Source organism: Heterodontus francisci, chromosome 44, assembly GCF_036365525.1.
Source record: "Heterodontus francisci isolate sHetFra1 chromosome 44, sHetFra1.hap1, whole genome shotgun sequence".
Lineage (NCBI taxonomy): Eukaryota > Metazoa > Chordata > Chondrichthyes > Heterodontiformes > Heterodontidae > Heterodontus > Heterodontus francisci.
Window position 1 is genome coordinate 19,596,029 of NC_090414.1, and position 24,807 is coordinate 19,620,835.

Sequence of the window (24,807 nt, forward strand, 5' to 3'; positions counted from 1 at the left end):
AGGGATACGGAGGGAATTCCAGAGCTTAGGGCCCAGGCAGCTGAACGCATGACTGCCAATGGTGGAGCGATTAAAATCAGGGATGCACAAGAGGCCAGAATTGGAAGAGTGCAGAGATTTGGAAGGGTGTGGGGCTGGAGGAGGTTACAGGGATAGGGAGGGGACAGGCCATGGAGGGATTTGAAAACAAGGATGAAAATTTTAAAATAGAGATGTTGCTTAACCGGGAGCCAAATGTAGATCAGTGAGCACAAGGGGTGATGGGTGAATAGGACAGGACAGTCAGGACACGGGCGGCTGAGTTTTGGATGAGTTCTGGAAATGTGACTGGCAGAGTTTGTGATCTCAATAAGCAGGCAGGCTAAGGGTACAATTATTCTTTATTAGTGAGTTAAATGGATTCTTATATTGTACCAGTTCTACGATCGAATATTCAGATTCAGTTCAGATGAGAGCACTCTGGAGGAGGAGTGAACACAGTTGGATCACTGATCCCTTTGGTCAAGTTAAGGAACCTAGAAATGAAAAACAGAATGAGTACAGGCTTGCATTTCACATACCGGACCCTAACCCTACACGGGCAAATGCAACAAGCATTCTGAGCCATTCAGATCCAGCAAACAGTTAGTCTGTTACTGGTATAAAAACAAGAAATGCTGGAAATACTCGGCAGGTCTGGCAGCATCTGTGGAGAGAAGCAGAATTAATGTTTCTGGTCAGTGAGCCTTCTTCAGAACTGGCAGATATTAGAAATGTAAAAAGGTTTTAAGCAAGTAAAACAGGGGGTGGGGCAAGAGATAACAAGAGAAGTTGTTGATAGGACAAAGTCAGAGAATAACTGACCAGAAGGTCATGGAACAAAGGCAAACAGTATGTTAATGGAGTGCTGAAAGACAAAGTTAGTACAGAGAGGGTGTCAATTGACTATAAAAGCATAAAGCACTCCAAGCACAAACATTAAAAAAAAAGTGGGTAGGCACAGTAGAAACAAACTAACCAAAAATAAAAGAAAAAAAGAAAAAGAAAGCGTAAAAGGAGGAGGGGGCCCTGTCATGCTCTGAAATTACTGAATTCAGTGTTCAGTCTGGCAGGCTGCAGCGTGCCTAATCAGTGAAGCTGTTCACTGGAACACCGCAGCAATCCCAGGACAGAGATGTGAGCATGAGAGCAGCGGGGTGCGCGGAAATGGTCGGCAACCGGAAGCTCGGAGTCATGCTTTCAGATGGAGTGGAGGTGTTCCGCAAAGCGGTCGCCCAATCGGTATTTGGTTTCCCCAGTATAGAGACCACCACATTGTGAGCAGCGAATACAGTATACTACATTGAAAGAAGTACAAGTAAATCGCTGCTTCACCTGAAAGGAGCATTTGGGGTCTTGGATAGTGAGGAGAGAGGAGGTAAATGGGCAGGTATTACACCTCCTGTGATTGCAGGGGAAGATGCCGTGGAAAGGGGACAAGGTGGTGAGGGAATGGAGGAGTGGACCAGGGTGTCATGGAGGGACCGATCCCTTCGGAATACCGACAGGGGAAGGGAGGTGGAGGAGGATGATCCTTTGGATGTGGAGGCTGGAAAGTGAGGGCAAGGGGAACCCTGTCACGGTTCTGGGAGGGAAGGAGTGAGGGTAGAGGTGCAGGAAATTGGCTGGACACGGTTGAGGGGCCTGTCAACCACAGTGGGTGGGGGGGGGGGGGGGGGGGGGAGAAGAATCCTCAGTTGAGGAAAAATGGAAGACATATCAGAAGTGCTGTTGTGAAGGCAACATCAGAGCAGATGCGTCGGAGATGGAGAAACTGGGAGAATGGAAAGTAGTCCTTACAGGAGGCAGGGTGTGAAGAAGTGTAGTCGAGGTAGCTGTGGGAGTCGATGGGCTTATAATGAATATTAGTAGACAGCCTATCCCCAGAGATGGAGACACAGAAGTCTAGGAAGGGAAGGGAAGTGTCGGAGATGGACCAAGTGAAGGTGGAACAGTGGAAATTAAAAGCAAAGTTGATAAAGTTTTCTAGTTCTGGGCGGGAACAGGAAAGGCACCAATACAGTCATCAATGTCCTGGGGAAAAATAAAAAGAGTTGGAGGGGGCCTGAGTAGGACTGAAACAAGGAACGTTTGACATATCCCACAAAAAGACAGGCATAACTAGGACCCATGCGGGTACCCATAGCAACACCTTTTACTCAGAGGAAGTGAGTGGAGTTGAAGGAAAAGTTGTTCAATGCGAGAACAAGTTCAGCCAGGCGGAGGAGGGTGGTGGTGGATGGGGACTGGTTGAGCCTCTGTTCAAGGAAGAAGCGGAGAGCCCTCAGACCAGTGCTGTTGATCAGGAGAGGTGCGTTGGCTCAGGACACCGGGGAGAAATCCCCTGCTCTTCCAATAGGGGCCAAAAGATCTTTTACATCCACTTGAACAGGCACACAGTTTAACGTCTCAAATTGAACATGGAGCAACAATAACTTGCACTCATATAGCACCTTTTATCTCAAGGCACTTCACAGGACCCTAAAATCAGACAGGAATTGACACCAAGCCATATAATGATACATTAGGACAGGTGATTAAAAAAGGTTTTAAAGGACCGTCTTCAAAGGAGGGAATTCCAGAGTTAGGGCGCCCAGGCAGCCGAAGGTACGGCTGCCAATGGTCGAAATTGGAGATTTTTTCCCCCCCCACCCCCCCAATTCATTTTTGGGACGTGAGTGTCGCTGGCTAGGACAGTATTTATTACTCACCCTCATTGCCCTCAAGAAGGTGGTGATGAGCTGCCTTCTTGAACTGCTGCACTCCTTGTGGTGTAGGTACACCCACAGTACTGTTAGAGAGGGAATCTACAACTTTTCTGCAGCAGTTTGATATAACTGAGTGGCTTGCTAGGCCATTTCAGAGGGCAGTTAAAAGTCAACCACATCGCTGTGAATTCATGTGTAAGCCAGACCAGGTCAGGACAGCAGATTTCCTCCCTGAAGGAAATTAGTAAACCATTTGGGTTTTTCCAACAATCCGGTAGTTTCATGATCATCAAAGTAGGACGTGGGAAGCCAGCCAGGAGTATGTTGGAATGGTCAACTCTAGAAGTAACAAAGGCACGGATGAGAGTTTCAGCAGCAGATCAGCTGAGGCAGGAGCAGAGTTGGGTGATATTACGGAGGGCAGCAGATGTCACGGGTGGTGAAGTTTTGGATAAGTTCAGGCTTACGAAGGGTGGGACGTGGGAGACCAGCTAGGAGTGCCCACTTACTGTCTCCCTAAAATAGCAGTTCAAGCTCTGGAGGGCAGCTTGAACGCATAACTTTAAGATTTAACTCTTCTGTTTCTGGGCATATTGTTTCACATCAGTAGGGCATGTGGAGGAAGATCAGGCGGGAAGAATCGTACCTGTGTAATGCATTCCCCTCCTCCCTGCTGATCTTCCCCTACATGTCCCCCACTCCCATCAGAAGTTTCACTGCCAAGAAGGGGGAAATTTGCCTCTGTGGTGGTTGGGTGTGTTTCAAAGACTCGTGTTTGCTTAGGATCTGTGTGGTGATCAAGATGGCCATTTCAGATAAGCTTGCTGACCTTGTTTGATAACCCAGGCTGCACTCGTCACACCAGTCTTGGGAGCACCAGTGCTCCATTAGCACTGCACTGACACGATACTCTCAGTGGAGCATTTCCACAAAGAAATATGAGACACAAGCTCCCTCTGGTGACACGGGTGGGTAAGGACACCAGTCGGCATGGTGCTTTGGCATCCACACCCTTTCCCCAGAGTCTGAGGTTTGTGGGTCTCTGGGCTCAGATTGGGGGACAAATATTACCCCTAATTGCTCCTCCCATTTGGTGGGCAGTCTGTTTAGAGAGAGTTAGGTTCAGCTATGGTAGTGTGGCCAAGAAACTTGCCAACTCTCACCATCTGGGTCTTTCTGCTTGTATCCCAGTGAGCGTTAGCTCCTTCAGGAATAGGGAAGGAGAACACTGAGGGGGGAAGGGGAATAAAAGGCAAAGACAGAGAAAATGTCATGAAACTCACACTTCAGAGCTCCACCCCGTCTCGTTGTTGTAGTGAACCTCAAACAAAGGGAGACAGCCATACTCTGTAAATGTCAAAATGTAGCTGCCTGTAAAACAAACCATTGGGGGTCACATCAACAGGGACTTCAAACCAATAGAGGTCAACGTCAGCAATGATATCGATCTTCTTCCAATTGTGTGGTCGCAGTGAAGCATTAAAAACTCTTATCAGGTTAGAAGTCAGACTCCAGCAACATGAACGGGTCATTGTGCTATATTGGTACAGAATAAACATCCAATCATCTTTAATCACAAAATCACAAGACAGATTCAGACAAGGAAGATCATTTTCTCAGCATAATTTGTCTACTGAGGTGGCCTCCAAAAGACCGTCCACCAACGTCACAACAGCAACTGTTCCTCAAATGTTTCCATGGTTCTCGCACTCCCCCCATCCCCCATCTATTCCACCAATTTGTGTGGAAACCTTCCTGATATTTCTAACCAGAATTAGTGACAATCCTCCTTGGGTGGGGAGATTCATGTGGGGGGTGGGGATGGGGGGGCTGTGTCTGTATTTTTGATGTAATCCAAGATTGATAGACCTTGGTGCTGGGATATGGATGCCAAGATTAGCACAGTCAGTAACTCAAGGAGGAGTGCAGTACTCCAGAGCAGCTGCTGACAAGCAATCAGCCCACTTGGCTGACCGATGGGAGCTGAGCGTTGGGAATCTTTCTGCAGATAGCCAACATCCCAGGAAGCAAGGTGGTCTCTGTTTAGAGTAAATCCAGAACACTGAGCGGTGCTTGGTTCTGGAGAGCTGGTTAGAGTCCAGCAATACATTGCGCAATGCCAACCCATGCCCACTATATCCTCTGGGCTTTAGCTAAGTGTCAAAGTGTCTCTGCAAGGAGTGTACAAGGGGTCGGCAACATGTCCATACAAAGACACCAGTGTCTGTGGTAAACATTCCCATTGATTTCCTCTTTCCAGACAAGTCAGAGTTTAAAAAAAAAAATCACAATGGTCAGGTGCTGGGAGCAGAGACAGCAGCTTCCGAATTCAGGACAAGTTCGGGGGTTTTTTGGTCAGGTCAGATTTTTTTTTTTATTAAAGCCCGAAACCCTGAACTGGTTTTAAGATCAGAAGCTGATGTCTCTGCTCCCAGGACCTGGCAGTTGTGAATTTTTTTCAAAACTGTCCAAGCGGCTGCTCTGTTCCCACTCATGCGACTGCAAAAGAGTGTGCATGCCCACCCTTACACTTACCAGTGTCAAGGTCACCATTCCACACGTTGGCCAGCACCCCCTCGTTTGGAGAAGAGGAGCCTCCGATGTACATCTGAGCAATGAATGTCGCATTGCGAGGAATTTCAATCCTCTGGAATGGAGTACGGAGAGGATACTTCACACAGGTCTTGTTTTGGGGGTAGAATATGTAGTGGATGGACTGCAAGCAGAGAAATTGAGTGAGCAGTTAACCAAGGAAACTGTGGTTCACAACCCAGCGTGATCTATCTTGTACAGATAGAGAAGCAGAGGTACAGAACCCCCATACAGACCAGCCAGAGCCCTCTCCTCCACTGGTGGGAGTGTGCCCTGACTGGAGGCGAATAGGTTTCAGACTCTGAATCGATCCCAGTAAAAGACAGGCAACTACCTCAGACAAGCGCAGCCAACGGTTGCCACCTGGAGCTATGTATTGTCTTGAAGGCAGTGCTCCAGTGGAAACATTACAAATCGCTAGTGCACACCATCTGGAGGACACTCCGCATACAGGTAACTCTGAAGGGTCCAAAAGGCAGAGAATCACAGCCTCACTACGGACACATGCCAGCAACTGGCCACCCTCCTCAATTGGGAGGCTCAGGACCGCGGCAGAGACCCAGTGCTTCCTCTTGCCCCAGGAAATTTTTTTTAAAGAAGCTCGTTGATTTTTTCTGGATCTTGATGTCAAATGCAGGTGGCAGGACCAAAGAGACCTACTGCTACCACAGCATTGAGGCCACCAGTTGGTTTATGACCAGTGCTTATCCCCTTTAGGAAAGCACTCAGAGTAGTCCTGTCCAATGCCCCAGCCGAGTGGTGACTTTTGCCTCCAACGCCTGCCAGTTTGCCAGCCAGGCTTCCTCAGCAGTGGTCAGGTAGACTCAAAAGAGGTGCGTGGTGCTCGGTGCAAAAGGCGTTAGCTCTTCCAGCAGGGAGTCGAGAACATTTCACCCAATTGATCCACACTGAGGACATGGCAGAAAAGATCTGCTGGCACTCATGCATCCTCTGCAAGTCAATGGGATCTGTGATCAGCGACCAACCGACCAGTCCTCCAGAAAAGATGCATCAGGTCCCAAAACCAAATAGATATTGTCCTGGATGGACCAGCTCAGGACCATGTCGGACTGGTTGGGGTGGATCATGGGGGCCAGCATGGAGCCCAGGCAAAGATCTTCTAATCCGTGCTGAGGAGAAGACCGGATGCCAGTTCTTAAGCAGAGATCGCCCCTCTTCGGCAGCAGGACGATAACCGCCCTGCTCCACAAGAGGGGCAACCGCCCCGGACGCCAGGCTTTCTGCCAGGATGTCCGAGGAACTCCAAGGTCAGTCCTTCCAGCCCTAGGGATTTGACCCATGAGCACTGGTGGAAGGTGCCGGTCAGCTCCATCAACATTAGCAGAGTCTCCAGTCCTTTGGTGCCCTCCAGGCTGACCTTCAGCAGGTCGTCCCATAAAACTCTAGATCCATCCAGTGAGGATGCACGGAGGAAAAAAAAAGTGCCGTAATAGGGACGGAACAAGAGGCCCTTTCCCTCCTGATTCGTTATTTCGTTATGGAGGATCCGTCATCAGCCAGCAGCTCAACGAGCTGCTTATGGACATCCCCCCACCCTACCCCAGCCGCTTAGCCCCTGCCATTTTTCCAGCGAGTAGAAGGGCGAGGCGTGGTCCAAGTCTTTCAGGATCAGGTCCCTCAGCGCACCCTTCTTTTCTTTGTAGGTCTGCCACAGGGCTGGATTCACAAAGGCCTCACTAAGACGGGACTCCAAGTCTAGTACCTCCCTCTCCAGGCTCTGAACCTCAGCCTCCCACTTTTGGTCATCCCCTCTGCGTACCCCTGTCGTACGCATGGAATCATATCTTACAGACAATGTCCTAGACACTGCCATCACCATCCCCGGGTATGTCCTGTCCCATTGGCAGGACAAACCCACCAGAGGTGGTGGCACAGTGGTATACAGTAAGGAGGGAGTTACCCTGGGAGTCCTCAACATCGACTCTGGACCTCATGAAATCTCATAGCATCAGGTCAAACATGGGCAAGGTAACCTCCTACTGATTACCACCTACCACCCTCCCTCAGCTGATGACTCAATACTCCATGTTGAACACCACTTGGAGGAAGCACTGAGGGTGGCAAGGGCACAAAATGTAGTCTGGGTGGGGGACTTCAATGTCCATCACCAAGACTGGCTCGGTAGAACCACTACTGACCCAGCCCTAAAGGACATAGCTGCTAGACTGGGTCTGCAGCAGGTGGTCGGGGAACTAACACGAGGGAAAAACATACTTGACCTCGTCCTCACCAATCTGCCTGCTGCAGATGCTTCTGTCCATGTAGTATTGGTAGGAGTGACCACCGCACAGTCCTTGTGGAAACAAAGTCCCGCCTTCACAGAGGATACCGTCCATCGTGTTGTGTGGCACTATCACTGTGCTAAATGGGATAGATTTCGAACAGATCTAGCAATGCAAAACTGGGCATCCATGAGGCACTGTGGGCCATCAGCAGCAGCAGAATTGTACTCATCCACAAACTAACTTCATGGCCCGGCATATCTCCCACTCTCCCATTACCATCAAGCCAGGAGACCAACCCTGGTTCAATGAAGAGCGCAGGAGGGGATGCCAGGAGCAGCACCAGGCATACCTCAAAATGAGCTGTCAACTTGAAGCTACAACCCAGGACTAGTTTAGATTAGAGATACAGCACTGAAACAGGCCCTTCGGCCCACCGAGTCTGTGCCGACCATCAACCACCCATTTATACTAATACTACACTAATCCCATGTTCCCTACCACATCCCCACCTGTCCCTATATTTCCCTACCACCTACCTATACTAGGGGCAATTTATAATGGCCAATTTACCTACCAACCTGCAAGTCTTTTGGCTTGTGGGAGGAAACTGGAGCACCCGGAGAAAACCCACGCAGACACAGGGAGAACTTGCAAACTCCACACAGGCAGTACCCAGAATTGAACCCGGGTCGCTGGAGCTGTGAGGCTGCGGTGCTAACCACTGCGCCACTCCTACGAGAATGACATGAAGATTACTTGCATGCCAAATTGCATAAGCATTAGCGATAGAGCTAAGCGATCCCATAACCAACGGATCAGATCTAAGCTTGGCAGTCCTGCCACATCCAGCAGTGAATGGTGGACAATTAAACAACAAACTGGAGGAGGTGGCTCCACAAATATCCCCATCCTCAATGATGGGGGAGCCCAGCACATCAGTGTGACAGATAAGGCTGAAGCATTTGCAACAATCTTCAGCCAGAAGTGCCGAGTTGATGATCCATCTCGGCCTCTTCCTGAAGTCCCCAGCATCACAGATGCCAGACGTCAGCCAATTTGATTCACTCCTCGTGATATCAAGAAACGACTGAATGTACTGGATACTGCAAAAGCTATGGGCCCTGACAATATTCCGGCAATAGTACTGAAGACCTGTGTTCCAGAACATGCCATGCTCCTAGCCACGCTGTTACAGTACAGCTACAACACTGGCATCTACCCTGCAATGTGGAAAATTGCCCAGGTATGTCCTGTACACAAAAAGCAGGACAAGTCCAACCCGGCCAATTACTGCCCCATCAGCCTACTCTCAATCATCAGTAGTGATTGAAGTGTCATCAACAATGCCATCAAGCAACACTTGCTTAGCGATAACCTGCTCAGTGACGCTCAGTTTGGGTTCCGCCAGGGCCACTCAGCTCCTGACCTCATTAAAGCCTTGGTTCAAACATGGACAAAAAGAGCTGAACTCCAGGTGAGGTGAGAGTGCCTGCCCTTGACATCAAGACAGCATTTGACAGAGTATGGCATTAAGGAGCCCTAGCAAAACTGAGGTCAATGGGAATCAGGGGGAAAACCCTCCGCTGGCTGGAGTCATACCTAGCGCAAAGGAGGATGGTTGTGGTTGTTGGAGGTCAATCATCTGAGCTCCAGGACATCACTGCAGGAGTTCCTCAGGGTAGTGTCCTGGGCCCAACCATCTTCAGCTGCTTCATCAATGACCTTCCTTCAATCAGAAGGTCAGAAGTGGGGATGTTTGCACAATGTTCAGCACCATTCACGACTCCTCAGATACTGAAACAGTCCGTGTAGAAATGCAGCAAGAACTGGACAATATCCAGGCTTGGGCTGATAAGTGGCAAGTAACATTCGTGCCACACAAGTGCCAGGAAATGACCATCTCCAACAAGACAGAATCTAACCATCTCCCCTTGACATTCAACGGCATTGCCATCGCTGAATCCCCCACTAGGGGCTACCATTGATTAGAAACTGAACTGGAGCAGCCATATAAATACCGTGGCGACAAGAGCAGGTCAGAGGCTAGGAATCCTGAGGCGAGTTACTCACTTCCTGATTCCCCAAAGCCTGTCCACCATATACAAGGCACAAGTCAGGAGTGTGATGGAATACTCTCCATTTTCCTGGATGGGTGCAGCTCCAACATTCAAGAAGCTCGACACCATCCAGGACAAAGCAGCTCGCTTGATTAGCACCCCATCAACAAATATTCACTCCCTCCACCACCGACACACAATAGCAGCAGTGTGTACCATCTACAAGATGCACTGCAGCAATGCACCAAGGCTCCTTAGACAGCACCTTCCAAACCAGTGACCTGTAGCAACTAGAATGACAAGGGCAGCAAATGCATGGGAACACCATCACCTGCAAGTTCCCCTCCAAGCAACACACCATCCTGACTTGGAACTATATCACCGTTCCTTCACTGTCGCTGGGTCAAAATCCTGGAACACCCTTTATAACAGCACTGTGAGTCTACCTACCCCAAACGGACTGCAGCGGTTCAAGAAGGCAGCTCACCACCACCTTCAAGGGCAATTAGGGATGGGCAATAAATGCTGGGCCTGGCCAGTGGCGCCCACATCCTGTGAATGAGTTAAAACAAACACAGTCACACTGTGAGAGAGAGACTCAGACAAAGCAAGGCAGTTAATGGGATAGTATAGAAAGACCTTTACGCTGTATCTGCCCTGGAAGTGTTTGATGGGGACAGTGTCCTTGTTGCTCTTATCTGCTTTTTCATTTGCCCTCTGGATCTTCTATATTCAGCCTGGTTCTCAATAGTATTCTCTACCTGGCATCTGTCATAAGTACACTTTTTCTTATTTATCTTAATCTCTACCACTTTTGTCATCCAGGGAGCTCTGGATTTGTTTATCCTAACTTTCCCCTTCGAGGGAATATACATTGACTGTGCCTGAACTATCTCTTCTTTGAAGGTAGCTGATTGTTCAGCTACTGCGAAAGGAGATTGACAAGTTGGTGGAATGGACAGATAGGTGGCAGATGAAGTTCAATGCAGATGAATATGCAGTGATTCATGTTGGTAGGAAGAACATGGAGAGACAATATAAAATAAAGGGTACAATTCGAAAGGGGGTGCAGGAGCAAAGGGACCTGGGGGTATATGTGTACAAGTCATTGAAGTTGGCAGGACAGGTTGAGAGAGCAGTTAATAAAGCATACAGTATCCTGGACTTTATTAATAGGGGCATAGAATACAAGAGCAAGGAAGTTATGTTAAACTTGTATAAGACACTAGTTCGGCCTCAGCTGGAGTATTGCGTCCAGTTCTGGGCACCGCACTTGAGGAAAGACGTGAGGGCGTTGGAGAGAGTACAGAAAAAATTCATGAGAATGCTTCCAGGTATGAGGAATTTCAGTTATGAAGATAAATTGGAGAAGTTAGGACTGTTTTCCTCGGAGAAGAGAAGGCTGAGAGGTGATTTGATAGAGGAATTCAAAATCATGAGGGTTCTGGACAGAGTAGAGAGAGAGACACTGTTCCTACTTGTGAAAGGAATGAGAATGAGAGGGCACAGATTTACAGTATTTAGTAAGAGAAACAAAAGTGACAGGAGGAAAAACTCTTTCACGCATCGAGTGGTTAAGGTCTGGAATGCGCTGCCTGAGAACGTGGTGGAGGCAGGTTCAATTGGAGCATTCAAAAGGGAATTAGACAGTTATATGAAAATGAACAGTGTGCAGGGTTACGGGGGGAAGGCGGGGGAGTGGAACTCGGTGAATTGCTCTTTCGGAGAGCTGGTGCACACACATGGGCCAAATGACCTCCTTCTGCACCGTAACAAATCTGTAATTCTGTGTAGAGGGAGCTTTACTCTGTATTTAACCCCATTTTTTTTTCTTTTTCTTTTTTTTGAAAATAACTTTATTAAAACACAAAAATAAACCAAAACTCAAATTAAAATGCCACCCCCGTGCTATACCTGTCCTGGGAGTGTTTGATGGGGGACAGTGTAGAGGGAGCTTTACTCTGTATCTAACCCCCGTGCTGTACCTGTCCTGGGAGTGTTTGATGGGGACAGTGTAGAGGGAGCTTTACTCTGTATCTAACCCCCGTGCTGTACCTGTCCTGGGAGTGTTTGATGGGGACAGTGTAGAGGGAGCTTTATTCTGTATCTAACCCCGTGCTGTACCTGTCCTGGGAGTGTTTGATGATTCTGGAATGCAAAGCCTTTCACCTGCCCCAATGAATACAGGGAGTTAAAAAGAAAGAAACTTCCAGAAGGAAACAAATAGGGGAATTAAAAAAATAAATGTTAAGCCAGTGATGTATATTTCTTGTTCACTGAATAAGCCAGATTGACCTTTCATTCCTGTTGGAGCCAAGCCCCAATCAGGATGCATTCCAAAGCCTGCAGCCAGCCTTAGACAACAGGTGCCTGACTGTCCCTCCCCCTCACACACACCCCAGTCAGTCTCAGGCTCCAGCCGAGGCCTCACAGCCCAAGCTTTCCAGTTAAGACAGCATGCCAGACCCTGCCTGCAGGCTGAGAGGCAGACGAGAGCAGCCCCATATTTCTTTTTTAACCCTTCATTGTAAAGCTGCAGCAACAGGCGGATCAGTTTGGAGAATCTGGAGAGTTTCCAACTCCCAGTACAAAAATCTAATTCAGAGGAGAGAAACAATTTTAGCTGCAGAAGAGCAGTGACAGATTGGAGATTCTGTTCCTCCTCCTGTCCCCAAGGATTTTCTGAATGCTGAGTCCCAAAGGGTTATTCAACTCTGGAGGGCATCGCAGTCTGATCCAGCCCTTGCCCCGACATCCACACTTCACATTGGGGGCCGCATTTCCAGATCAGGATTAGGTATCCTGTCATCTTCCCTTCTCCCCGGCTCCCAGGGCACTGAGGCCAATTCTGCCACCCCAGCTGAAATCAGCACAGACCAGAGACCTGATCAAGGTGTCAGCTCTGGCTCAGTGGGTAGCACTCTTGCCTCTGCATCAGAAGCTCCTGGGCTCCAGTCCATCCTTCTGAGGCTTAAGCCTATAATCTGGGCTGACGCTCCCAGTGCGGTACTGAGGGAGTGCTGCACTGTCAGAGGTGCTGTCTTTTGGATGAGACGGTAAACCGAGGCCCTGTCTGCCCTGATCACACAACCTTCTGCCTCAGAGGTGAGTGCGGCTTCCCACTGAGTAATGCTGACATTGTGGTCAGTAGCTGATACTGAATTTCAGGCCCATGATTTACAAATTCCTAATCCCAAATGCCCAGCCAACGGCAGACCTGTATACAACAAACATAACTTGCATTTATATAGCGTCTTTCATGTAGTAAAACATCCCAAGGCGCTTCACAGGAGCGTTATCAGCCAAAATTTGACGCGGAGCCACATAAAGAATTATCGGGACAGGGGACTGAAAGCTTGATCATAAAGGTGGGTTTGAAGGAGTGGCTTAAAGAAAAAGAGACAAAGGTGGAGAGGGTTAGGGAGGGAGTTCCAGAGCCTAGGGCCCAGACAGCTGAAGGCGCCGAAGGGATTAAAATTAGGAATAAGCAAGTGGCCAGAATTGGAGGAGCGCAGAGATCTTGGAGGGTTGTAGGAGGTTACAGAGACAGGGAAGGGGTGAGGCCATCAAGGGATTTGAACATAAGGCTGAGAATTTTACAGTTCAGGTATTGCTGGAACACTGTTTCACCCCAGCGTTGAACAGATTAAAACAATCTCTCCAGACACTGCCTAGTTTTGGAAGAATAAAACGTGCAATTGGGTCGCTGAATATTTCTCACACTTTGACTGAATCTGCCATGAGGATTTTAACACAAAGCATTGCATACGTACCATCCCATCCACACCCCTGTGGGATTGCTTACTATGCCTGGTGTCCAGAAGCTAGAATGGTGCAGTTGAGGAAATTTTTTGCTTCAGTGAACAGTGCAATGATTCTGGCCATGAGCCCAAACTCCCTGAAACAGTGTCCTTTAAAGCATGCTCGGTCAGCACAACAGACTGCAGATTAATGCGAAGGACGAGCCTTTTAATAGAAACAGTAAAGTCTTGCTGAAAACAGACATTTTGTCGAAGCTTTTCGTCTTGCACTCATCAGGACAATTCGCAAGAATACCAATGTAAGGGAAAGCAACAAATTTATACCATAAGAGAAGAGTGCTGATTGGTTGGCAAGTGGACTCTGATTGGTAGAGGTGTTGCCATGGAGAATGCACCAGTTTATGGTGACTGGCAGTTAACCGCCAAGGTTTGTTCTCTACCAGGATCTACTGCAAACCTACTTTCACTGGTCAATATACACCTTGGGATCCTTACAGTTCCACGCAACTATAAGATTGGCCTTATCGGCAACCTCGTAAATAGGGCCTGAGTCATTTGCTCACCGTGCAAGCTTGATGCTGAAATAGGGTGAATCAAAGACATCCTTTGTGACAATGGCTACGCTGATCAGATCATCTCTCACTGTGTATCGTGCAAACTTATGAACAGGCCTCAGGCTGTCATTTTTGGACCTGAAAAGTGCCCAGTCAACCTCAGATTACCCTGGAAGGGTAAGGTATCTCAAAAATTTGAGCAACAGGTGAAGCTAGCTTTTTCACGCTGCTACTGTGCTGTAGCTCCACAAACCACTGACCACCTCCAGGCGCTTACCCATTGTCTCCCGAGACAAGGAAGCCAAAGAAGAAGAACTGTGCTGTAGCAACACATGTGGTGTTCGTCGCTAACAGGATGCTGCAGGCAAGCCAAAAAGAAGTTCTGCCTATCACACAAATAATTAATGTGGTATATGAATTTCAATGCCAGTATAATGCTAAGTATATAGGTCGGACATCCTAAAGACTGGTGGATCGTATCAAACAGCATGTCCCTTCCACTGTTCGCAATGTGCAAGGTTCAGGCTGTACCCAACCAGCCCGTGCTTGCGAAACTCAAAACACAGTGTCCAACATTAGATGTGATTCTGCGATTGGACAACATTTGCTAAATAGTCCACAGTGTGCTAAGAATTATGCCGACAACCAATTTAAGATTGTCAGTAAGGCTCGCAGTGTGGCGCATTTGCACGTACTGGAAGCTACATATATTTATACACAGGGCCGTGTTATTTGCAGACAGAAAGAACATGTACACACATTGCGCCTGTTTCTGCTAAACAAAGTAAGTGACAGCTATTCACTGGCTCACTCCTCAGGGCAATGCCTTGACCAATCAGAGTCAAGCTGCCTGGTTTAAATTTCAAACAAAGCTTGGCAGTTAACTGTCAGTCACCATAAACTGGTGCATTCTCCAAGGCAACGCCTCTACCAATTATAGTCCACTTGCCAACCAATCAACACTCCCTTCTCATACAGCATAAATTTGTTGCTTTCCCTTACATTGGTATTCTTGCAATTTGTCCTGATGAGTGCAAGACAAAAAGCTTCGACAAAATGTCTCTGTTTTCAGCAATATTCAAGTTCTGTACGACCAAACGACTATTAGAAATAGTAAAGTGGAAAAAGAATAGATACTCAACTCACCAACAGGGAAGTTGCCAAAGGCAAGGCTCGATAATAGGAGCCATAAAACAGCCAATAAATCAGATGTTTTATTATATCCATTCATGGGATGTGGGCGCCACTGGCAAGGCCAACATTTATTGCCCATTCCCAATTGCCCTTGAGACGCCAAGCAACTTGCAACGAACAAAGAGAGAACAGCCTCAGGAAGTGCTAGGGGATAATAGAAATTTTGACGAAGAGGTTGCAAATGTCAGTCTTTCATTGAAAAATGCTGAGATGTGGAGGATGTAACTAAGTCTGAATTTAGTGAAGTGGGTGTGAGAAGCAGGGCTCTGTAGAGAAGTATCAGACACGATTCTCTTTTTAATTCATTCATGGGATGTGGGCGTCATTGGCAAGGCCCAGCGCTCATCACCATCCCTAACTGCCCTTGAGAAGGTGATGGTGAGCCACCTTGTTGAAGACAACTGAGTGGCTTGCTGGGCCATTTCAGAAGGCAGTTAAGAGTCAACCACATTGCTGTGGGTCTGGAGTCAAATTTAGGCCAGACCGGGTGAGGATGGCAGATTTCCTTCCCTAAAGGACATTTGTGAACCAGATGGTTTTTAAGAGCGATCGATGATAGATTCATGGTCACCATTACTGATATTAGCTTCTTATTCCAGATTTATTGGGGTTCCCGATTTCTGGAAGTGAGCTCAGCCAGTGCAGAGCACAAGGTCAAAGGTCAGAGTTGGAATGAGAAGTCACAGTAGGAACTGGGGATGGGGTGGCATTGAAGTGCTGAGCTACAGGAAGCGGAGGGCCATGCTGTGGATGAATGGTAGTGGTCAGTGAAACAGATTGTTAAGCTAGGTCCTACTGTAGAGAAGACCCTCTAGATACCAACCCCTTCTCCCCATTCTCGTGTTAGGTGAAGGGAAGATTTACTTGGTGACGGGACTCCTCCACCTTCAAGGAGCGTCAGAGATCTTTGATATCCTCCTGAACCATTGGCACACACCAATGGGATCTCGGTTTAACCTGTCACATGAAGGATGTGACTTTGACCTCATTCAATATTTCATTGGAGAGCTGGCCTAGATTTTCAGCTCATACTCTGTTGTTGGGATCAAACTTGCTGATCCAGAGAGGCGAAGCTGGCACCCAGTAAATGGAACATAAACAGAACCGTTTACTTACCCAAGCCTCCCTGACAAATGTCTGTGCGAGTTGCTCCATCCAGTATGAACTGGGGGTTGGAACATATCTCCTATAGGAACAAATAAAGGCAGTTAATATTTTGGACGTGCAACAGAACTTAAGTGGCCTTGAAGCAAACCTTCAACACACAGACAGCCATTTGCCATGTTTATCAATTGCACGCTGGCAGCCATTTGCACTGTCCATCAGTCCCAAACTTGCAGCCATTTGCACTGTCCAACAGTCCCACACTGGCATCCATTTGCACTGTCCATCAGTCCCACACTGGCATCCATTTGCACTGTCCATCAGTCCCACACTGGCAGCCATTTGCACTGTCCATCAGTCCCAAACTTGCAGCCATTTGCACTGTCCATCAGTCCCACACTGGCAGCCATTTGCACTGTCCATCAGTCCCACACTGGCATCCATTTGCACTGTCCCTCAGTCCCACACTGGCACCCATTTGCACTGTCCATCAGTCCCACACTGGCATCCATTTGCACTGTCCATCAGTCCCACACTGGCAGCCATTTGTAATGTCCATCAATTCACACTGGCAACCATTTGCATCATCCATCAATCCACACTGGCATCTATTTACACTGTTCATCAGTCCCTCACTGGCATCCATTTCCAGTGTCGATTTGCACTGTTTATCAGACCCTCACTGGCAGCCATTTGTATTGTCCATCAGTCCACACTGGAAACCATCTTCACTGTCCATCACACTCACACAGGCAGCCATTTGCAGTTTCCATCAGTCTCACACTGGAAACCATTTGCACTGTCCATCAGTCCCACACTGGCAGTCATTTGCACTGTCCATCAGTCCCACACTGGCATCCATTTGCACTGTCCATCAGACCCTCACTGGCAGCCATTTGTATTGTCCATCAGTCCACACTGGAAACCATTTGCACTGTCCATCACACTCACACAGGCAGCCATTTGTAATGTCCATCACACTCACACAGGCAGCCATTTGCACTGTCCATCACACTCACACAGGCAGTCATTTGTAATGTCCATCACACTCACACAGGCAGCCATTTGCACTGTCCATCACACTCACACAGGCAGTCATTTGCACTGTCCGTCACACTCACACAGGCAGCCATTTGTAATGTCCATCACACTCACACAGGCAGCCATTTGCACTGTCCATCACACTCACACAGGCAGCCATTTGTAATGTCCATCACACTCACACAGGCAGCCATTTGCACTGTCCATCACACTCACACAGGCAGCCATTTGTAATGTCCAACACACTCACACAGGCAGCCATTTGAGGTGTCCATCAGACCCTCACTGGCAGTCATTTACACTGTCCATCAGTCCCACACTGGCATCCATTTGCACTGTCCAACAGTCCCACACTGGCAGCCATTTGCACTGTCCATCAGTCGCACACTGGCAGCCATTTGCACTGTCCATCAGTCCCACACTGGCAGCCATTTGTAACGTCCATCAATTCACACTGGCAACCATTTGCATCATCCATCAATCCACACTGGCATCTATTTACACTGTTCATCAGTCCCTCACTGGCATCCATTTGCACTGTCCATCAGTCCCACACTGGCAGCCATTTGTATTGTCCATCAGTCCCACACTGGAAACCATCTTCACTGTCCATCACACTCACACAGGCAGCCATTTGCAGTTTCCATCAGTCTCACACTGGAAACCATTTGCACTGTCCATCAGTCCCACACTGGCAGTCATTTGCACTGTCCATCAGTCCCACACTGGCAGTCATTTGCACTGTCCATCAGTCCCACACTGGCAGTCATTTGCACTGTCCATCAGTCCCACACTGGCAGCCATTTGCACTGTCCATCAGTCCCACACTGGCAGCCATTTGTAACATCCACCAATTCACAATGGCAACCATTTGAATCATCCATCAATCCACACTGGCATCTATTTACACTGTTCATCAGTCCCTCACTCGTATCCATTTCCAGTGTCGATTTGCACTGTTTGTCAGACCCGCACTGGCAGCCATTTGCATTGTCCATCAGTCCACACTGGAAACCATTTTCACTGTCCATCACACTCACACAGGCAGCCATTTGTAATGTCCGTCACACTCACACAGGCAGCCATTTGCACTGTCCGTCACACTCACACAGGCAGTCATTTGCACTGTCCGTCACACTCACACAGGCAGCCACTTGTAATGTCCATCACACTCACACAGGCAGCCATTTGTAATGTCCATCACACTCACACAGGCAGCCATTTGCACTGTCCAACACACTCACACAGGCAGCCATTTGAGGTGTCCATCAGACCCTCACTGGCAGTCATTTGCACTGTCCAACAGTCCCACACTGGCATCCATTTGCACTGTCCATCAGTCCCACACTGGCATCCATTTGCACTGTCCATCAGTCCCAAACTTGCAGCCATTTGCACTGTCCATCAGTCCCACACTGGCAGCCATTTGCACTGTCCATCAGTCCCACACTGGCATCCATTTGCACTGTCCATCAGTCCCACACTGGCACCCATTTGCACTGTCCATCAGTCCCACACTGGCATCCATTTGCACTGTCCATCAGTCCCACACTGGCAGCCATTTGTAATGTCCATCAATTCACACTGGCAACCATTTGAATCATCCATCAATCCACACTGGCATCTATTTACACTGTTCATCAGTCCCTCACCGGCATCCATTTCCAGTGTCGATTTGCACTGTTTGTCAGACCCTCGCTGGAAACCATTTGCACTGTCCATCAGTCCACACTGGAAACCATTTTCACTGTCCATCACACTCACACAGGCAGCCATTTGCAGTTTCCATCAGTCCACACTGGAAACCATTTGCACTGTCCATCACACTCACACAGGCAGCCATTTGCACTGTCCATCACACTCACACAGGCAGCCATTTGCACTGTCCATCACACTCACACAGGCAGTCATTTGCACTGTCCGTCACACTCACACAGGCAGCCATTTGTAATGTCCATCACACTCACACAGGCAGCCATTTGCACTGTCCATCACACTCACACAGGCAGCCATTTGTAATGTCCATCACACTCACACAGGCAGCCATTTGCACTGTCCATCACACTCACACAGGCAGCCATTTGTAATGTCCATCACACTCACACAGGCAGCCATTTGCACTGTCCATCAGACCCTCACTGGCAGTCATTTACACTGTCCATCAGTCCCACACTGGCATCCATTTGCACTGTCCAACAGTCCCACACTGGCAGCCATTTGCACTGTCCATCAGTCCCACACTGGCAGCCATTTGCACTGTCCATCAGTCCCACACTGGCAGCCATTTGCACTGTCCAACACACTCACACAGGCAGCCATTTGAGGTGTCCATCAGACCCTCACTGGCAGTCATTTGCACTGTCCAACAGTCCCACACTGGCATCCATTTGCACTGTCCATCAGTCCCACACTGGCATCCATTTACACTGTCCATCAGTCCCACACTGGCATCCATTTGCACTGTCCAACAGTCCCACACTGGCAGCCATTTGCACTGTCCATCAGTCCCACACTGGCAGCCATTTGCACTGTCCATCAGTCCCACACTGGCAGCCATTTGTATTGTCCATCAGTCCACACTGGAAACCATCTTCACTGTCCATCAGTCCCACACTGGCAGTCATTTGCACTGTCCATCAGTCCCACACTGGCATCCATTTGCACTGTCCATCAGTCCCACACTGGCAGCCATTTGTAACATCCATCAATTCACAATGGCAACCATTTGAATCATCCATCAATCCACACTGGCATCTATTTACACTGTTCATCAGTCCCTCACTCGTATCCATTTCCAGTGTCGATTTGCACTGTTTGTCAGACCCGCACTGGCAGCCATTTGCATTGTCCATCAGTCCACACTGGAAACCATTTGCACTGTCCATCACACTCACACAGGCAGCCATTTGTAATGTCCATCACACTCACACAGGCAGCCATTTGCACTGTCCATCACACTCACACAGGCAGTCATTTGTAATGTCCATCACACTCACACAGGCAGCCATTTGCACTGTCCATCACACTCACACAGGCAGTCATTTGCACTGTCCGTCACACTCACACAGGCAGCCATTTGTAATGTCCATCACACTCACACAGGCAGCCATTTGTAATGTCCATCACACTCACACAGGCAGCCATTTGCACTGTCCATCACACTCACACAGGCAGCCATTTGTAATGTCCATCACACTCACACAGGCAGCCATTTGCACTGTCCAACACACTCACACAGGCAGCCATTTGAGGTGTCCATCAGACCCTCACTGGCAGTCATTTGCACTGTCCAACAGTCCCACACTGGCATCCATTTGCACTGTCCATCAGTCCCACACTGGCATCCATTTGCACTGTCCATCAGTCCCACACTGGCAGCCATTTGCACTGTCCATCAGTCCCAAACTTGCAGCCATTTGCACTGTCCATCAGTCCCACACTGGCAGCCATTTGCACTGTCCATCAGTCCCACACTGGCAGCCATTTGCACTGTCCATCAGTCCCACACTGGCATCCATTTGCACTGTCCCTCAGTCCCACACTGGCACCCATTTGCACTGTCCATCAGTCCCACACTGGCACCCATTTGCACTGTCCATCAGTCCCACACTGGCAGCCATTTGTAATGTCCATCAATTCACACTGGCAACCATTTGAATCATCCATCAATCCACACTGGCATCTATTTACACTGTTCATCAGTCCCTCACCGGCATCCATTTCCAGTGTCGATTTGCACTGTTTGTCAGACCCTCGCTGGAAACCATTTGCACTGTCCATCAGTCCACACTGGAAACCATTTTCACTGTCCATCACACTCACACAGGCAGCCATTTGCAGTTTCCATCAGTCCACACTGGAAACCATTTGCACTGTCCATCACACTCACACAGGCAGCCATTTGTAATGTCCATCACACTCACACAGGCAGCCATTTGCACTGTCCATCACACTCACACAGGCAGCCATTTGCACTGTCCATCACACTCACACAGGCAGTCATTTGCACTGTCCGTCACACTCACACAGGCAGCCATTTGTAATGTCCATCACACTCACACAGGCAGCCATTTGTAATGTCCATCACACTCACACAGGCAGCCATTTGTAATGTCCATCACACTCACACAGGCAGCCATTTGCACTGTCCATCACACTCACACAGGCAGCCATTTGTAATGTCCATCACACTCACACAGGCAGCCATTTGCACTGTCCATCACACTCACACAGGCAGCCATTTGCAATGTCCATCACACTCACACAGGCAGCCATTTGCACTGTCCAACACACTCACACAGGCAGCCATTTGAGGTGTCCATCAGACCCTCACTGGCAGTAATTTGCACTGTCCAACAGTCCCACACTGGCATCCATTTGCACTGTCCATCAGTCCCACACTGGCATCCATTTGCACTGTCCATCAGTCCCACACTGGCAGCCATTTGCACTGTCCATCAGTCCCAAACTTGCAGCCATTTGCACTGTCCATCAGTCCCACACTGGCAGCCATTTGCACTGTCCATCAGTCCCACACTGGCAGCCATTTGCACTGTCCCTCAGTCCCACACTGGCACCCATTTGCACTGTCCATCAGTCCCACACTGGCATCCATTTGCACTGTCCATCAGTCCCACACTGGCAGCCATTTGTAATGTCCATCAATTCACACTGGCAACCATTTGAATCATCCATCAATCCACACTGGCATCTATTTACACTGTTCATCAGTCCCTCACCGGCATCCATTTCCAGTGTCGATTTGCACTGTTTGTCAGACCCTCACTGGAAACCATTTGCACTGTCCATCAGTCCACACTGGAAACCATTTTCACTGTCCATCACACTCACACAGGCAGCCATTTGCAGTTTCCATCAGTCCACACTGGAAACCATTTGTAATGTCCATCACACTCACACAGGCAGCCATTTGTAATGTCCATCACACTCACACAGGCAGCCATTTGCACTGTCCATCACACTCACACAGGCAGCCATTTGTAATGTCCATCACACTCACACAGGCAGCCATTTGCACTGTCCATCACACTCACACAGGCAGCCATTTGTAATGTCCAACACACTCACACAGGCAGCCATTTGAGGTGTCCATCAGACCCTCACTGGCAGTCATTTACACTGTCCATCAGTCCCACACTGGCATCCATTTGCACTGTCCAACAGTCCCACACTGGCAGCCATTTGCACTGTCCATCAGTCGCACACTGGCAGCCATTTGCACTGTCCATCAGTCCCACACTGGCAGCCATTTGCACTGTCCATCAATCCCACACTGGCAGCCATTTCTAACGTCCATCAATTCACACTGGCAACCATTTGCATCATCCATCAATCCACACTGGCATCTATTTACACTGTTCATCAGTCCCTCACTGGCGTCCATTTCCAGTGTCGATTTGCACTGTTTGTCAGACCCTCAATGGCAGCCATTTGCATTGTCCATCAGTCCACACTGGAAACCATTTTCACTGTCCATCACACTCACACAGGCAGCCATTTGCAGTTTCCATCAGTCCACACTGGAAACCATTTGTAATGTCGATCACACTCACACAGGCAGCCATTTGTAATGTCCATCACACTCACACAGGCAGCCATTTGCACTGTCCATCACACTCACACAGGCAGCCATTTGCACTGTCCATCACACTCACACAGGCAGCCATTTGCACTGTCCATCACACTCACACAGGCAGCCATTTGTAATGTCCATCACACTCACACAGGCAGCCATTTGTAATGTCCATCACACTCACACAGGCAGCCATTTGCACTGTCCATCACACTCACACAGGCAGCCATTTGTAATGTCCATCACACTCACACAGGCAGCCATTTGCACTGTCCATCACACTCACACAGGCAGCCATTTGAGGTGTCCATCAGACCCTCACAGGCAGCCATTTGTAATGTCCATCACACTCACACAGGCAGCCATTTGTAATGTCCATCACACTCACACAGGGTGTTTTTTTTCAGGTTGTTTTTCTTCAGGTTTGCACTTGCTGCTGTTCAATATTCAGTATATTGACACCTAATCTGTACTAATGCTTTGTCTTTCAACACACCATTAACATATTGCTTGCCTTTACTCCGTGACCTTTTGGTCAACTATGTGGCCTGGTCCAATCTGCACCTTCTCCTTTGTTATCTCTTGCCCAACCCCCACCTCACTTGTTTATAATCTGTGACTTTTCTAATATTTGTCAGTTCCGCAGAAGGGTCACTGACCCGAAACGTTAATTCTGCTTCTCTTTCCACAGATGCTGCCAGACCTGCTGAGTGAATCCAGCATTTCTTGTTTTTGTTTCAGATTTCCAGCATCCGCAGTATTTTGCTTTCCTTTCAGAACCTTGTATGTTTCAATGAGATGACCTTTCATTCTTCTAAACTCCAGAGAACCCAATGCACTCAGCCTATCATAGGACAAACCTTCATCCCTGGGACCAATTTAGTGAACCTTTGCTGTACCGCCTCCAATACAAGTATATCCTTTCTTAAATGTGAAGACCAAAACTGCACTGAATTCCAGACGTGGTCTCACCAAATCCCCGTACAATTTAAGACTTCTTTATTCTCATCCCCTTGCAAGAAAAAGGGCAACGTGCCATTTGCCTTCCTAATTGCTTGCTGTACCTACATGCAAACTTTCCATCCTCCTTGTACAAAAGCACCAAGTCTCTGAACACTTACAAGTTTCACACCTTTAAAAAAAAATTGCTTTTCTATTCTTGTGATCAAACTGAATACCCTCACACTTCTCTACATTATACTGCATCTGCCATCTTGTTGCCCACTCACTTAACCTGTCTATATCTCTTTGCAGCCTCTATGTCCTCCCCACCTTTGTATCCACAAATTTAGATACGCTACTCTGTCTCTTCATCCAAGCCATTAATATAGATTGTAAATAGCTGATGCCCCACTGATCCTGCCAACTTGAAAATGCCCTGTTTATGCCCACTCTGCTTCCTGTCTGCTAACCAACCCTCTATCCATGCTATTACCCCCACTCCAGGAGCCCTTATCTTGACGATTAGCCTTTTATGTGGCACCTTATTGAATGCCTTTTGGAAATCCAGGTATACTACATCTACTGGTTCCCCTTTATCTACCCTACTAGTTACATCCTCAAAACACTAACAAATTTGTCAAACAGGATTTCTCTTTAGTAAAACCATGCTGACTTGTTCTGATCATACTGTGCTTTTCTAAGTGCATTTAGATTAGCTTAGTTTAGAGATACAGCACTGAAACAGGCCCTTCGGCCCACCGAGTCTGTGCCGACCATCAACCACCCATTTATACCAATCCTACACCAATTCCATATTCCTACCACATCCCCACCTGTCCCCTATATTTCCCTACCACCTACCTATATTAGGGGCAATTTACAATGGCCAGTTAACTTAGCAACCAGCAAGTCTTTGGAGGAAACCGGAGCACCCGGAGGAAACCCACGCAGACACCGGGAGAACTTGCAAACTCCACACAGGCAGTACCCAGAATTG

At 48.3% G+C, this 24,807-nt stretch overlaps 1 protein-coding gene across 1 annotated transcript in view; it reads right to left on the minus strand.

Annotated features, from left to right (window-relative positions):
- Positions 1-370: 370 nt before the first annotated feature.
- The window catches only part of LOC137355870 (mammalian ependymin-related protein 1-like), a 30,531-nt gene continuing 6,094 nt past the window's right edge, over positions 371-24,807 (minus strand). Inside the window, exons 2-5 of the mRNA XM_068021476.1 lie at positions 16,247-16,316; positions 5,262-5,442; positions 4,010-4,097; positions 371-515 (exon numbers count right to left, since the gene is read on the minus strand). Coding sequence (XP_067877577.1) covers positions 440-515; positions 4,010-4,097; positions 5,262-5,442; positions 16,247-16,285 — 384 coding nt within the window. The 5' untranslated portion in view covers positions 16,286-16,316 and the 3' untranslated portion in view covers positions 371-439. The remainder of the gene's footprint in view (positions 516-4,009; positions 4,098-5,261; positions 5,443-16,246; positions 16,317-24,807) is intronic.